Raw genomic sequence first — 18,178 nt, 5'->3', positions numbered from 1 at the left:
ACTTGTGCTTTTTGTTCACTGAACAACAGAAGTCAACAGTATATGACATTTTAAGGCCTGGATTTTCCTTGATAAAATTCTTATTTTGAAGAACACTAGTTCTTACATATGTAACTGTGGTTTATTGAACACCTAATAACTGCTAGGGCAGCTAATATGACTGGATACCTTCTTGTGTGCTTGAACAAGCGTGCTGAATACATCTTTCTCTTGAACCTTCCTGCTGAGTTCTGGCTGCTTCCCAATGACAGGGCACCACGGCAGATAGCTGGGGTTCATATTACCTAGATAACATGCCACCATGTCGGGAGGAACCGACCCACTTTAGGACTGACTGGAAAGGTGTTCAGAGATAACTGCTGCTCTCACACCACTGGGAGGAATGACGTTAACCTTATAAAACCTGTAAAAGGTACCCTATGATGCCCTGGAGCAGAACGCCTCTACGTAATGCATATGAGGAGGCAACACTCCTCACAGAGGTGGGCATCCAGCTTGTAGGCCATGGTGATGACATCCAGCATACTGTGGGCCAGTCTCTGTTTAGACAGGGGAGCTGTCTTTCCTCCATAACTTACAAATTGTTTACTCCAAGTAATAGTGTAGGGTGTTTACTGGTTATAACAAGGATGCCCCGCAGACTCACTCACAACACTGCAAGGTCAATTGATTGGTTAACAAAACCTGATGATATTTGTAGAAACTCCAGGGGTAAAGGTCATTCCAGAATAATTTGGCCTCTAATGCATGCAAATCGAGCTTATCGCCAATACACGCAGTGCTCCCACTCTTTTTTGCTGAAAAGTCTATTTCAGCTTGGCATCCAGTATGGCATCCAGTATATCCAGCTCCTAAGAAGACACTTTGTACTAGGGGTAGTAGGGGCTCTTCATTCCGAGAGGCTAAACCCATAGGTGCAGGCTGAGGGTGCTAAATCTCTCCGTTCATTTTGAACACCAGATCTAATCAGGGAGGAAATTTGTCAAGGTGTTCCAACCACTAGTGAGAGCAGTAGTGAAAACCAAGCCCTTACTAGCCATTTCAGGGCCATAAGCATGTTTCAAATGCACTCAGAAAGGATGAAAAATTACACTCACCACAGTCGAAGAGATCATAGGAGATGATAGGAGTGTACTGCCAGATCTAGAGTTCAGAACACCTGTAGACCATAGTTACAAGCTGTTACGTAGATAGCTCCCTAAAGTGTGTTATGTTTCAACTATCATTGATTACTTTCCTTTTTTATTCCTTACAAATAAGCAACATTACAACTAAAAGAATATTTTGATTTGACAAAGCATTACACAACTGATTTTAGGTAGCATAAGCTACTAAATACTATTTCTTCTTTAATACTGCATGCTAACCTTATATAATGAATGGTTCTGTGTTATGAATATGAATAACCTCAGCAGCAATCACCAGAACAAATACTCTCGAGGCTGTTGCTCAGGAGAGAGCAAGAGAAAAGCCTTTAATTTGCTATGCAGATGTTGACTGGTATGCTTGTACATCACTGGAGCTGCCTGGCATAATGAGCAATCTTTTAAAACAAATCAGCTGAATTAGTGCTGATTGCAATCACTCTCCCTGAGTCACATGATGGTGATTTTCTCTGTGAACAAAGACAAAGCAGTGTTTCACAATAAGGACTTAATAGACTTGAGAACAAAGCTGAGTCTCCAACAATCTTCATACTAGCCTTAAAAAACATCATTGTGCAGAATATTACTGTCCATTTTTAGGTCTCATAGGTATTTTATTCATAATCAGTTATCAGATTATTTTATTATAGTTCATTGATATCAACACCTTGACAATTCCTCATTTTTAAATAAAAATTTGGACCATATATATATATATATATGTATGTATATATATGTATATATATAGGTCTTAGGCATTAAGAATGGCTACTGTTGTTTCCTTATGGCTATGGACAGGCTTTATTAGTATGTTCAGCACACAGCTCCCTGCAATTGTGGCAGTCATGTGGCCACTGATAGCGGGCAGCACTTGAATGGCAGTTTGATTAGAGGATGCCTCCAGATGCCCTAGCTAAACATGACTCCATCCTGCCTGACCTTTCATTTCCTCCTCTGATTAAGGCCTTCCAAATGCTATCTCTGAAAAAGGCCAAAAAGTACCAAAATAAAGTTTGCCTCTCTCTTCAGGCTGCACCAGTCACAATGGAAAAAAAGAGTGCATTGTGGAGAAGAGAAGCTATTATTTACCTTGCATAAACTTTCATATCAACATTTTGTATTCAGGTGGGGATTTTCAGTTCCTGACAGATTGATGGAATAGAAAAAGACATGCTTTCTAACATTTCTCTATACATGTCCCTTAGTTTAAAGTTTACACCATTTATTTTTGTGTAAAATTATATTAGACTCAACAGCCATGAAGAGGCGTTAAGCCTCATTACGCTTCCTTCTGATCAGGCCACCAAAGCCTACGGAACACCCGAGAGAGGCAAGGAGCCAATTTAGAAGAGTTGCTCTGGGAATCCAAAGCATCTGAATTGTCTGCTCATGTCTGCAATGATTGTCCTGTAGTGATGTGTGAAGCTGTGTCTCGGACAGCCTAGCTGTGTCTTTGACCTTATACTTGTATTTACCCCATCGTCCTAGTACTCTAGTTGATCCAGGAGATCTTACGTAGAGGTACATAGAACCTATGTTTACGTGGGTTTGTACATGAGAAGTAAATTCAAACACTAGCGGCTGCGAAGTGAAATCACTTTCAAATTCATTTGATGAAACAATATACTCAAAGGTTGTTTGGAGCAGCTTTGCTTTTTCAAGTCAGTGCAATAAAGCTGTTTCTTACAGAGTCGATGTTTAGGGGTTGTTTTGTTTTTTATTAGTTTTATTATTTTTTATTAGTTTTATTATTTTTTATTATTTACTAATTTTAAAATTAGTATCATTTATAAAGGCCAAATTCCAAGACTTATTCCTTTAAAGAGGTCAAAGGAAAAAAAATTGAAGCCTTAAATCACATAACCTACTGAATATACAATGCTCAAAAAAATTAAAGGAACACTTTTTAATCAGAATATAGCATCAAGTCAATTAAACTCCTGGGATATTGATCTGGTCAGTTAAGTAGCAGAGGGGGGTCATTAATCAGTTTCAGCTGCTTTGGTGTTAATGAAATTAGCAACAGGTGCACTAGATGGGCAACAATGATAAGACCCCCAAAACAGGAATGGTTTTACAGGTTTTACATGGGTTTTTTCCCTACTCATCTTTTCTGACTGTTTTTCACTAGTTTTGCATTTGGCTAGGGTCAGTGTCACTACTGGTAGCATGAGGCGATACCTGGACCCTACAGAGGTTGCACAGGCAGTCCAGCTCCTCCAGGATGGCACATCAATACATACCACTGCCAGAAGGTTTGCTGTGTCTCCTAGCACAGTCTCAAGAGCATGGAGGAGATTCCAGGAGACAGGCAGTTACACTAGGAGAGTTGGACAGGGCTGTAGAACGTCATCTGCTCCTTTGTGCAAGAAGGAACAGGATGAACACTGCCAGAGCCCTACAAAATGACCTCCAGCAGGCCACTTGTGTGAATGTCTCTGACCAAACAATCAGAACACCAGAACTGGCAGGTCCACCACTGGCGCACTGTGCTTTTCACAGATGAGAGCAGGTTCACCCTGAGCACATGTGACAGACGTGAAAGGGTTTGGAGAAGCCGTGGAGAACGTTATGCTGCCTGTAACATCGTTCAGCATGACCGGTTTGGTCGTGGGTCAGTGATAGTCTGGGGAGGCATATCCATGGAGGGACGCACAGGCCTCTACAGGCTAGACAATGGCACCCTGACTGCCATTAGGTATCGGGATGAAATCCTTGGACCCATTGTCAGAACCTGCGCTGGTGCAGTGGGTCCTGGGTTCTCTTGCCTCATGTGGCAAGAGTATGCAGGCAGTTCCTGGAGGATGAAGGAATTGATACCACTGAATGGCCCCCACGCTCGCCTGACCTAAATCTAATAGAACACCTCTGGGACATTATGTTTCGGTCTATCCGATGCTGCCAGGTTGCACCTCAGACTGTCCAGGAGCTCAGTGATGCCCGGGTCCAGATCTGGGAGGAAATACCCCAGGACACCATCCGTCGTCTCATTAGGAGCATGTCCCGACGTTGTCAGGCATGCATACAAGCAAGTGGGGGCCATACAAACTACTGAGTATCATTTTGAGTTGCTGCAATGAAATTTCAGCAAAATGGACTAGCCTGCTGCATCATTTTTTCACTTTGATTTTTGGGGTGTCTTTGAATTCAGCCCTCTGCAGGTTGATAATTTTCATTTCCATCAAATGAGGTGGCATCGTTTCATTCCTAACACATTACCCAGTCCATATCAGTATAGATATCCAGCATGATATTTTTCCCCACTGAGATCTGATGTGTTTTCAAAGTGTTCCTTTAATTTTTTTGAGCAGTGTATAAAGCCGTAATGTGGTTGGTCAACAATCTTTTCTGAGCAGGCTTTCCTGTCCTGTTAAATGTTTCCCATTGGTCTTTGTCAGATGAAGTCACAGCAAAAACTGCAACTGTGCCATCTTAAGAAGAAGAAGAAGATGATCTTCTCTTCTTCTTCTTAACTGTGCCATCTTAGTAAAAGCGGCCATCGTTTTATTTGAATGAACAAAACAAAAACATACAAAATAGGGAAAAAAACAGAAGAAACATCCATTTTCCACTGTAACCACATGCTATGTTCTCTCTGCCCCAAATGTTTGATGGGCAGCCTGAAAATAGCTAAGATATACCGAGTATTCTTTTGAGATTTTTTGAGTAGCTCTCAGAATCACCTCTGAGGAAGCATAAACCAAGCATTAAAATTTTCAGTTACAGCTGGTTTTAGGGATGTTTAAATTGCAGCCATATACCCACCTGTATTGACTGCTTTGTGCATTTCCCATTTCCAGAGGAGTGATCACACTGAGGTAAGATCAAAGTCACATCTCTGAAAGTGTCCTAATTAGAACAGGGTTTCAGGATTTATTACCATACATTTGTACGATTTCAACTCCCTGAACCTTTGGCACAGAACATATTACTCAGCAAAAGGTTGATACATTTGGTGATGTAATGTTTTTCTTTAGAAACACAAGCTTGAAACAGGGCTGCTTTTTGATTCTTGTCATTTCTCTTTGGCCTTTTCAAAAGCAGAGGGTTGGGAAGCGGATTTTCTGTCTCTGGTGCCTCGGAGGCATTATTTGCATGGTTCATGCAAGGCAAGGCACATCAAGATGCACACAGCAAGACTCCAGTGCACTGTGGCTGCTTGGTGAGCACCGCTGTCATTTAATGTCAAAGATGGCAATGCTTTATGCAGCCAATCTACTCTGCCTTCTAGACTTCCTTCTTAGAAGTCTTTGAGGCAAGAGTGACACTTTGACTTGCTAACGGTTACAACCTTTCATAGCGACCAGAGGTGAAAAAGCTTAACCATTTTTAACTAAAAGTAGTTGTGACTGATATTATAGCATAAATCACAGTTGGTCTGGCTGTCCCAGGAGAGTATTTGGATTAAAAGGAAATCTCAGGCCTTGAGCATCGAGACTACAAATGTCCTACGACATCATTAATATTGATGAATTAAGGGCTGTAATATCCTTAAGTAACAAGGTGAAGATAATCTGAAGTTCAATGTGAAAGAGGCACGGAGTTTGTTCTGGCACCTGCACAAGCATTGCTCCTCGGGGATTTAAACTTAGCGGGTGGTTGTCTCTCAAATATACTGAGAGGATTAATTGTTACGGCTCAAAACACAGTGCATGATCGGATTGGGAGATAATAATCTCTTCAAAGCTACAGATATGCTTTATTTATTTACGTATAGAATATACCACTAAGTACATATGTTCAAATATTTCTCACAACTGTTAAGGGGTTTAAACACTGTATATGTACAATGCATCCTACTTGTGTGTGTGCGATAGCATCTTTTATGTACAGTATAAGGATGTAGCCATACAATACAAATTATTGAAGAACTTCAATATACAATTATAGAATTAACATATAATGTGCTCTAAACATATAAAAATACAGATCCGAACAAGAGACGCACTATTCTGTCCCCCGTCCCCCATTTCCCCCGTCCCCCCTTTCAGTCTATCATCATTGGTTTGCTCCAGTAATCTGATCTAAACACTGTTTTACTGAACTCCAAAATAAAACTAAATTTTCAGGCATATTTCTATACTAACTGGCCCAAAATTCACCAAAAAAAAAAATGCTTTTATTTATAGAGCCACCGCTCCATATAACCCACACAGAGCACTTGCTGGGCTCAGGGCTGTATATCTGTACTGGGCTCTCCAAAAAATATCTATTTAATTACTTAATATGTTAATATACAAATATTAATTTGAATGTTCATTGTCCATGTTTTTATCACTCATTCTCAGTGTTCCCGGATCATATGGGCATTATGATGAAATGCAGCTTAAACAACAATATTTTGACTCACAGTGGCACGGCTTCAGAGTATTGGCTGATAGCAAGTCCAGTGAACTTTCTGGAATGCAACAAACTCAAAATCTGAAGTAAATCTGATTAAATATTATTAGGTGGTTATTGCTGTCGACTGTAAACAACAGTCCCCTGAGTTGGGAAAGGCATCAGTGTTTGGAAAGATAGTTGACTAGCTTATTTGGTCACATTAGATAGAAAGTTTAGCCGAAAGCTCCACAGGGTGTCTGGTTGAGACCAATTATGAACCTGAATGATGGAACTGAGGAACTGTAGAAGTTCAGGACTTGAATAAAGTTATGTTCTGCAAAATGCTATATGTTGTTATAATTCACGAATAACAATTACATCATTACTTCTTTTTCTAACAGCGCTGGGTTTTTTTTTCTTCAGCGTTTTCCAGTGATTCCTGTGGAGCATATAACAAATAAACAAACCACTGGTCTAGACCACACCCACTTTTGATACAGGTACAGAAACAGATTGTGACATTGTGTTACGTTCCTAGTATGGTAAGACTGAAGAGGCTGGATAAAATCTAGCATAATATTCTCTTAGCAATGTAAACAACCCCACTGTGAAATTTGAGCAGGTGAAAAGCAGAAGGCAAGGCAAGACAAGATGTAGCGAAACCTGTCCGTTTCTGTGTGTCATCTTTACATGAGATGCCAGCACAGCCATAAGCCAAATTCTATTCACTTGGTCTAATCAGCTCTCTCATTCCTCTTCCACTCATCTCAAGGTGAGACAAAATCCAGGATCCTGACACAGCGGTTAAGTGGGAAGAAAATGCCCGAGCCATCCGAACGGGCTGTGTGGTGTCGCAAAAGCTAATCGATGAGACAAGAGTGTTATGACATCACCAGTTGCTGTGGTAACAGCAGCACGCAGACGGGGCTTATCTGCTTGGCAGGCTGAGTGCTTGTCAGACAGGGCGTTGCTTGTTGTTCTCGCCGCCTGCCTGAAGCCACGGTAGCTGCCAGTGTCGGACAGATTTTAGCAGCCGTGCTAACGTGTACACTGATATCCACAGGCCAAAGCCATCTGCACTTCCTTATCCAATGTCACAAAGTATGTTTAGCTGAAAATCCGTGTCAGTGGAAATCAAGATCATTGTTTTCTCTCTTTCTAGTGGGTTGGTGTAGAGATGTTTATTCAAAGACAATCATTAAATATTATTCTGACCTGTAGTAAAAATGATAAACTCAGTAGCCACAATAGTTTTCAGCTAAATGTAATGTGGACACATTTATGTAGATTTTAATTATGTATATATACCTGTATATCTACTGTGTTCATGGATACCCATTCATGTTCAGCGAATAATGAATAGTCAAAGAATTTATATTTGTGTGCCATAGCAGATGTCTTCTACCGGCAGAACCATGCTGCTTGGATGGTGACAGCTATTGGCTGTGATGCAGTTAGCACTGTATATGGCATTCATTTTACTGTTTTAGTCTGTCTTCATTATCATGAGCAAGCATGCCACGGGGGACAATTGCCTCTAAATATCTTCTGCACAGGGGCAGGTGCATAATTGGGAACATGTTGAAATCTGATCATTTCCTTATCATGACACCTTTTATAATATCATCATTCCTCTACCACCCCACAATCAAATGATAAATTTAATTGCCTAAAATTGAGTCTTTAATGGCAAAAGAAAGATGAGATAACAGAAAGCAATTACGACATTAGCACCACTTAACGGCCTACAAATCATCCAATTCTAAATATCACACGCTGTCACTGAGAAAGTGTGACTGGACCGTGACGTAAGTGTAAACGGAAGGGGGGTTTGTTTCTCGCCACCTGAACACCCACTGTTGATACACAATCAACAGAATGCTTCAGCTGTAATAGGCTCATTAATGATAGAAATACACTCAGCTAGATGCACTCATAAACATTATTTTTGTTACTACCCACAACATTGGATCTGCTGTTATCTGCGACAATCTCGCTGAGTGTGAAGCATCACTATAAAGAACACAGTTGGGTTATTTAGACATTTCTCAGATATTTTCTAGTGCAGCTTAAAGGAGATGAAACTAAACACAGCACAAGATTTAGCCATGTTTTACCATCTCTCTTTAAGTTTACTGAATGAAGAATGAATTTGCACTACATATTAATTATCAATCTCTTCTTTTCCATGTGTGTGTTTGCATGTTTTAGGCCAGTGCGCCTGTGGACAGTGCACGTGCCATCCACCAGGAGACAGCCGTGTTCATGGCAAAACCTGTGAGTGTGATGACCGGCAGTGTGAGGACGTGAACAAAGACATCTGCGGCGGTAAGTAGTGCATGCACAAAAAATATACACACACTGGATTACCATGGACCATCCTTTCCAGCTGAGATAAAATGGCATTACATGCACTACCATCATTTCATGTCATGGCAAGTGTGTGTGTGTGTGTGTCTATCAATTGGGACTATCAATTGGTATCAAAATACTAATTGCACCTTTTTTTCAAAATACATTGTTTTTAGCTAGAATAGAAAGCATCTTGTCATTGCACAAGTCCAGTGAAATTTAATACCAGAGTCTGAAGGTTATAAAATATTAAATGTATATAGAATGATAGGAATGGTTTCTGTCCTCCCTGAGCTTGCTTTATATAACATAATTATACACAATATATTTTTATCTATATCATGCAGCCCTAGAAAGGACTGAGTGACAGTATGAAAGACAGTCTGGAGTGGACATGTAGTCATCAGTTCTAACAACTCAGCTATTAGAATTGGGTGAGATAAAAATGAGGGGGCATTTTCTGCATCCTGGAGTGCAGGCCAAACTGCAACAGACCTAGACTTTTAGGTACCAGACAGCTTAGTTTCAATGACATTCATCACAGCTGCTGTGATGGAGAATGTGAGCAATTCCACATGAACAAGGGGCTAAATTTGGTTGCTACTGTCTTGGCTATGACAGACTGTATGTTAGCTTGTAAACCACATGGGCCTGAGGTTCATACCATATCATCTTACAGCAGCTGAGATGTGCAGTACATCGTGCAGTCAATTAATAGCTTTTAATATTCCCTGACTCACTTCATTCAACATTGCCTTTTACCGTGTCTCATATTGACTAGGCTTCAGGAGTAGTGATAATGATTAGGCAATCAGTCACTCTGTACAGACCCTGCAGCAGGATGTGGATACACAGAAGAAAGAGGTGCACTTCAGAGATCAGACATTAATGATTTCCTAAAGATGTGAAGAAGAACCCAATCAATGTAGCTCTATAGATCAGGTAGGGCAGCGACTATGCTCCATCTGCCCTGATTTAGCTGATATTTATTTCACCTTTTGATATACACACAATAGGGATTGATTAAAAGTGACCTGGAAGCAAAAGGACTGGGGTGCTGAGTCAGCAGATCTGTATTTGATCAGATACGCTCTGAAATCTACAAACTGAATTTGTGACTACTTCAAAACCTTTGAAGTTTATCCTCCCTCAGGAGCAAAGAGCTGAAATGATTAAAAAAAATGATATTGCAAAATTCATTTCTTTTTAACTGAATTTAACTTTGTAATTGTTTGCCTTGGTATAAATACCCAAGGCTCTAATATTATGGGGTGAAATTTCAGGAGAAAATCAGTTCTAATTGGTGTCTCAGCTCTGATAAATCTCAGAGACATTGTCGAGTTCTCATGGCTCTGTAGCCGAGTGCACAAGAAAAGATCACTGCATGTACACTAGGGCAAAGCAGCTACGGCAGAGAAGCCTTGTCAGGTCTAACCCTTACCTCAGTTTTAATGTGGGCTACATATTGTCACCCCTTGGAGTGTGTGTGGAAAACTTTGTTTGTGTGTGTCACATGCACTGGGTCTCCTGTGCACAGAGCCAGAGGCCAGATGGCTATAATCACTTGCCATGACTTTCACTCTCAGGCCAAGGAGATTATTGTCTTTTATTTCCCCTGCATCCCTCTGCCACTGGTGTCACTGTTCTAGGCATAAATGAAACCCTGTGACAAAACATTCACCCCATGCCATCTTATTTAAGAGCTCTAAATAAGCAATGCCTGGACTGAAAGTGCCAAAAAGAGAACTTAATGTTACTGTGCAATAATTACATGGACTGAACTGGGTAATTATGTAGTCTTTACAAGTAATAGTTGGTGTCGATGGAAATGTATGTGCATATTAAGTAATATAAACAAAAAAATGTCAGCATTTAATGCTAAAATTCATATTTGGCATAACATGTTAATAACTGATTACTTATACAATCATATACATTTACAAACAGTATAACACAAGGACTTAACCACTGTTATGTTACTTCTTATTAATATACGCTGATGTTTATGGGGTATTTTTCACATTTTTGCTTACATATTCAACTTGAAAACTGCGCAATAAGGATTATTTTTAAGTACTCCAGTATTACCTGGTAAATTCTGAATAATTATCGCATTGTGGCAGCTGCTATACAAACCTGATAGATTTCACTTTGCTACATTTTTAAAATTCAGTATGAAAATTATAGATCCGATTTTTTTTATTATTATTAATTTATACTTACTGACTGTATTAAATTATAAGTACATACCATACTGTAAAATAAAATGCATCCATTTTTTTTTAACCAAAATCAAATTTGAGTGATTTCTGAGTTCATACTATATAGTTAACTGTTTGACCTTATTAAACCACTTTATCTTGATAAAACTGGACACTTTCCTCCGTGCTCATAAATCTGCAAAGTAACCTCCAAGCATACAATCACTTACAGATGAGCCTTTATACACTCACTGGCCAATTTATTAACAACCTGCTCATTCATGCAATTATCCAATCAGCCAATCATGTGTCAGCAGAGCAATGAATAAAATCATGCGGATACAAGTCAAGAGCTTCAGTTAATGTTCACATCAAACATCAAAATGAGGGAAAACTGTGATCTCAGTTACTTTGACTGTGGCTTGGTTGTTGTTGCCAGATGGACTGGTTTGTGTATTTCAGAAACTGCTGATCTCCTGGGATTTTCACACACAACAGTCTCTGAGTTTACACAGAATGGCGTGAAGAACAAAAATAGGCACACTCAGTGATTGGCAGTACTATAGGTGGTGAAAGAGGTCAGAGGAGAATGGGCAGACTGGTTCCAGTTGACAGGAAGGCTATGGTAACTCAAATAAACATTCTTTATAACCGTGGTGAGCAGCATCCCAGAACGCACAACACGAGCAGAAGACCATATCAGGATCCAACAAAGAACAGGTATGTGAGACTACAGTAGGCACAGGCTCACGGAAGATTAGAAAAATGTCAGCTGGCCTGATGAAACTCAATTTCAACATGCAGATGGTAGGGTCAGAATTTGGCATCAACAGCATGAATCCATGGACCCAACCTGCCTTGTGTCAACAGTGCAGGCTGGTGGAGGTGGTGTAATGTTTTCCTGGCACACAATGGGGCCATTAATACCAATCAAGCATCATTTGAATGCCACAGCCTATCTAGGTATTGTTTCTGACCATATCAGTCCCTTTATAGCGACAATTTATCATTTTATAATGGCTACTTCCAGCATGATTGCACATTGTGCCAAAGTACAAGTCATCTCAAACTGGTTCCATGAAGAATACAGTGAGTTCAGTGTATTTCAGTGGCCTCCTCAGTCAACAGACCTCAAGCCAGTAGAGCATCTTTGGGATGAAAGAATGGGAGATTCACGGCAAGAATGCAGCTGACATATCTGCAGCTATTATGTGATGCAATCATGTTAACATGGACCAGACTCTCACCTTGTAGAATCTATGACATGAAGAATTCAGGCTGCTCTGGTATTGCTAATAAAGTGAAATTTTTAAAAACCTTTACTTTTTACCATACAATACAATTGGTTAACTGAAACAGGCTCTGGCTATTACTGTCCATTTTTTGTTGGCATCAACACTTTAAGTGTTACAGCAGTACTACAGAACAAAAGACACACTCTGTCAACAGAATATTACATCCTTTAAGTGATTCAAAAGTTCAACCAGTTCACGCAAATTCAGCACAGTGTTCAGATCGCACTCTTTGAGCCAGAACCATTAGAGACAATCTAATGAATAGCTGTTTTGTTGTTATTTTATGTACTATTTTAGTATGGTGTGATGCATTGCAGCATCCAAGGCAGATGTTCCTCCTTTTGGGTGGTGGATGCATTATTAATCCTGTGCGCTTTCCTCAGGCTCACTGTGTCATACTCCTAAGTGACAGTAGCACAGGGCCCGGCGGGCACACTCGACCCACTGGCCTGTCTGGGCATGCCTGAAAAATGGACTTTAAATATGCATGAAGCTCTGCTGATGCAGATTAGAGCATGTTATCACAGGAGAGCTAGGGAACATGGTCATCCTTCACTAATGCCGATTCAGCCCACACACTCCCTCCACTTCCTCTCACAGACACTACACAGAGCCCTGTGACTCTCTCACTGGTGAAAAGTTAATATCAGCTAATCGCCTGGCTGATTCAGTTAGAGAGTTAGCATCTAAAAAGAAGTGTGCACTCAAATTATAAGGGGTTTTATACGTGTTTTGACATGGTGAGTGATGATACTATTGCATAAATTCATTTCATATTTTAGTACTCAAGTATTTTGTCAGCATTTAAATTCAGTCATACATTTTTTAAGGCAATAGCCACATGCACAGTCATGCAGGGGGGATTTCTCTTATACATTGCTCCAAAGCCAGACATGAAAGGCTTGAAGACAGCACATGCATGCAAATTGCATTCTCTGCTTTGGAAATGTAGAATCACAGGTGCAGTTTAATTGAAAGGGTAGGGGTGCCACTCTTCCAAAGCAATTAAATGCTCTCATAGGCTGACTGATTGAGGCAACCAAGCGTGCAGCCTCACCAACTGTACACTCCAGCCTTTTAAACTCCATCCCTCGAAAATAACGCTGGATGAGAGGAAGAAGGCTAGCAGGTTACCATGTCATCTATATGATTTTTTCGGGATGTTTCCCTATTTTTCTCCGCAATCTGGTCCCCTGCCATTTCCCACCCACCAGCTAGCTCTCCCCTATCACACAACCATGCTACCACACAAGCTACCAACCATGTAGGGTGAAGGCAGTGCTTCCTCTAAGACACGTGAAGCCAGCCAACTGTGTCTTTTTCAAGCTTCTCATACTGCATCACAGGGCAGGATAACACACTCAGAGGAAAGTGCCACCTTCCTTCTTCTGCATACATGAGCTTATATATACACATGATCGTCTAGTGTCACTGTGATTGACAAGGGAGAGAGAGTTTGCCATTTCTCCCACCCAGAGAACTCGGCCAATTGCTCCCTCTGCTCCTGGCCGCAGACGGCTGAGCCATCATCGGGTTTTGATCTCCTGAAAATAGTGTGAATGCTTTTCTACTGTACCATTCAAGATCCCTATATCTACAGAATATTATTTTAACTTCAACTGTAATGAATCTTTATCATATTATTAGAAAGCCTGTGAACAGCTAGCTTTTTTTTTTTTTTTTTTTAGCATTTTCCCAACCAACAAACGCAATAACACTTACTATATCCTCACTGTAGGTCTTTTCATTTTATACCGAGTTGCACTTCAATATCCAAGAAAATATACACTTCTCTGCCCAGTTAAATCTTGAGGGAATCCTTGAAATTGTGGGAGAGAGGAAGCAGCAGTAGCTGCAGGTAGAACTCTATTATTCACTGTTCATTTCCCATTGATTCAGACTCTCCCTCCAACAACAGAGAAACTCCAGACTTCACAGCCTTCGAAAAGTGTTTCATTTACTCCCTGCCAACACTCATACAGCCCCTGCATCACATTTCCACTGTCCTGCTATAAAGCCCACACACATGAACAATCCCAAACTCTGAAAAGGACAGAGTCGGTCATGAAACCTGTGAAACCTATTTCTGAATTATTCATATTTTGCTTCTGTTGTACTGCTGTACGAAAGAAACAACAATGAAGACTACAGATCTGAATATACTAAATATTCAAGTCTACTTATGTGAGGTCCACAATAAATTATGCATTAAGTTTTAATGTGAGCACATTTTAATCCAGTATAGAAGTACTGGCGTTTACACTATACAAGTTCACAATATAATTTGAACAATCATTTCAAATTGTTTTTAAACCCCCTTGACTCAAATTCAGGTTAACTTGATTTTAATGTGCAGCTGTGGCATTTGTCTTTAAATGTCTTTGAACAACCAATCAACCAATCAACCAACCAGTTAAACAACTATAGAACTAACAAACCAACCAACTAAACAACTAACCAAACAACCAAAAAACCCAAAAAACCCAAAAAACAGAAAGACAAACACACCAACTCCTGAGTGGTCCAATGGTAAAGTGTTCAGACAGTACTTGGGTGCCATGACATGGTTTTGATAATTATTGAGCTCCACACTCTGTTGAGTAATTTGACTCCAAATTTGTGAAGATAGGCCAAAAAACCTAGGAGTAGTTATGCAAATTAGTGAGCAGCACCAAGATAAATTCGGTTTAGGCCATAAACGCCTGTGCTATAGCGCCACCATTAGGTCGATTGCATCCATCTTGCTTGTCTGAATAGCGGGCGGGAGTACTGTCCAAGTTTCATGTCTGTATGACTTACAGTTTGGTCTGAACAATTTGTTTTATGGCAGAAAAGTAATAAGAATAAAGAAGAATCCTAACAATTACAAAAGGCTTCCAGCACCTACCATGCTCTGACCCCTAATAATAATAATAATAATAATAATAATAATAATAGCAGTTTTGCCATGATTCATACTGATGTCAGAATCACATGGGACATTTATAGCACTGTTAAGCAGCTCTGAGTATGTTAGTGCAAGCCAGACTTTCATGTGGATCCATGGTTGACCTATGACTCAAGCTGAGTAGCTATGATTAAAGCCCAGCACCACAACATCAATAGCTAGTCTGGAATCCAGCACCTGTTTGTTTGAACCAATTACATTTGCTTAGCTCTTGGATCAGTCAAAATGTCGCATACTTTTGTTGTTTCATAGGTGAGGAGAATGACATGTGTGTGTATGTGTGTGTGTGTGTGTGTGTGTGTGTGTGTGTGTGTGTGTGGCTGTGTGGTCCTCCTCCCCTCAGGCCATGGCTTTTGCTCCTGTGGCCGCTGTATTTGTAGTGATGGATGGTTTGGAAAGCACTGCCAGTTCCCCCGTAGCTGCAACATGACTGACGAACAGAGCAAGAACTTGTGTGAGACAGCCCACGGCGTCATGTGCTCCGGAAAAGGTACGACAGAGCTCTCCCAGTGCTGCACTTTATCTATGACAGCAAAGGTGGGAGAGCTGAACTGTGGTGCTCCACTTTACCTGTCATGGTGCAATGGAAGTGCAGCAATCATAAAGTACAGGTGTATGCCATAAAGTCAGAATGCACCACAGAGACTGTCTCTGGTTGTGTGTAGTGCACTATAGCTTTTATGGAAATGGATAAAGAGGGCTACCACAGAGAACACTGGCTCCTTCCATGCTGTGCTACTACAATCCTTGGCATTTACTGCATGCATTATGCAAGTCATTTGAAGTAAGGCCTAACTACAGATCTACTGTCTAAACTGGCAAAATAAAGAAAGCAAAGCAAACCTACAGACAGAAAGCTGTATCAGCAGATTTATTGCTCTTCCTGTGGCATCCAAATGAAGACGAGTACATTTATGTTCATCCACTGCAAATAGAAGGTCTCAAACACATCTTTACAAGGCAGACTGCAAAAAGAAAATAAGCTCTTTTTGAAAATCCTTTAAATGTATAAATAGGAGAGTTGGAGGAGCTGCAGCTTTCCTTTTCGTGCTTTGAGAAACAAGGAGACTCAGGGATTCTCCACCTACAAGGGGACTATAACACTTTTCTCCATCTTCAACATTTGCCCTTGAAAAGTCATCATGATGCTATATGCTTTTATAGGAAAAGTCAGGTCAGGAGCGGAGACACTTTTGCTAGACTGCGAATTGAAAAGGTAAAAAAAAAGATCATAGTGTGCAGCTCAAGTGGCTATACAATTCATCTTTAATACGCATGCAATGCCTTTTGTGCTAGCATGAGGATTGTTATGTAAAGGCCACCTGACTGTCTTTGGAATACAACTGTAATTTAAATAAGAATAAATGAAAAAAGTGATGGTCTCATGGAGGATTGTCTAATTGCCATTTGAGGATGTGGATTTCTATTTGACCAAGTAGTAAGCAGATCTCTTCCAACAACTGCATTATACAGGTAACTGCAGCATATTAAACCTTTAACAAGCTGCTTTTATTCACAGGAGCTGTTAGCAGAAATGTTACAGATACATTATTGTGATGGTTTTATATGAAATGGGCCAATATAATAAGCCCAAGCATATGCTTTCAGGCTCTTGCCACTGCGGGAGGTGCATCTGCTCACCACAGGAGTGGTACATTTCGGGCGATTTCTGTGAATGTGATGACAGGGAGTGTGACCAGCATGATGGCTTGATCTGTACAGGTATGTATAGAAGTTCATATATGAATGGTGACCAGGGAAACCTGTCAGATGTCATTGCAAACCCAACCCATTTGGGCTTTTCTGTCTTTAGCATACTTTTATACTTCTAATTCAGGAAAGCATAAATATATTTCACCAAAATGATGTAGAAGAACTTTATGAATGTTCTAAGTATGCCTGAAGATGTTTTAATTGCTAGCTTGCTAGCTAAGTCTACATTCCTCTCACAGTGAATGTCTGACTTTGATCAAGTTGTTGGTTATGTGCCATAGTGAAACGGACATAGACCTAACAAATTCAGTTTGAAAACCAGCTGTCAAATTATCCACGATGTACATACACATTACTTTTACTGTAGAGATGGCAGAGGACAAAGTTGCAATGTTTCAATGTTAATATATATATATATATGGGACATTTAGCCAACAGGACAGAACTCACACAACTGATTAGTAATTATTTCAGCACCAGTGTGTCTGGCATTGTAATAGAGACACTGTTGACGATGTTGACGATGCTTATGATCAAACTTGATTTCCGTCATAGATTTATAGTTTTTGATAAAGGGCCACTAATGTTATTTTCCCACAACTGTAGATGTAGGCACAGTGTTTGCTTGATATAACCTATTTTATAAGGGTGATATTAAATCAGGTTAAGATCATTCAAACTGAAATAATATAAATATGACAACAGAGAAATCAAGGACTTCTGAATACCCTGTCAGTCTGTAGGCAATGAAAAAAGATATTTATTAGGGATATATTTTTTTTATTACATATTAAATTAAATGCAAATTAAATAGACAAATATTAATTACTTCTAGGCATTTGGAATGGAATATTTAAATGTGATTTTCTCTCTTTTCACTTTTTGCCACCTTGGGGATTTTAAAATGCTATAATTACTTCTGGTTGAGATACTTCAGTTAAGGAAATCCTGTAGTTTACATGACTATATACATTAGAAAGGGTTTCACCACAAATATAGACCTTTTAACAGCTCCACACACACACTCTGACACACACATACACACACTCCTTTCTTCCAGCTCGACTGCAGTGTGTTTTGGTTGTTTGAATGTTACTTCAACTTCATTGGTGGATTAGATTGCTTAGTACCAAGCCAAGACAGATCTGTCCAATCAGTAAAGCCTCACTGCCTCATTCTCTCCTGCTAATGGCCTTGGCTGGG

At 40.0% G+C, this 18,178-nt stretch overlaps 1 protein-coding gene across 1 annotated transcript in view; it reads left to right on the top strand.

Moving 5' to 3' along the window:
- The window catches only part of itgbl1 (integrin, beta-like 1), a 50,395-nt gene that overhangs the window by 28,554 nt on the left and 3,663 nt on the right, over positions 1-18,178 (top strand). The window contains exons 8-10 of the mRNA XM_026912520.3: positions 8,679-8,795; positions 15,606-15,752; positions 16,871-16,984. Of these exons, the coding sequence (XP_026768321.2) occupies positions 8,679-8,795; positions 15,606-15,752; positions 16,871-16,984 (378 nt within the window). The remainder of the gene's footprint in view (positions 1-8,678; positions 8,796-15,605; positions 15,753-16,870; positions 16,985-18,178) is intronic.

Source organism: Pangasianodon hypophthalmus, chromosome 5, assembly GCF_027358585.1.
Source record: "Pangasianodon hypophthalmus isolate fPanHyp1 chromosome 5, fPanHyp1.pri, whole genome shotgun sequence".
Lineage (NCBI taxonomy): Eukaryota > Metazoa > Chordata > Actinopteri > Siluriformes > Pangasiidae > Pangasianodon > Pangasianodon hypophthalmus.
The sequence above is the reverse complement of the archived record's forward strand: the minus strand, read 5'-3'. Positions and strand labels throughout refer to the sequence as shown.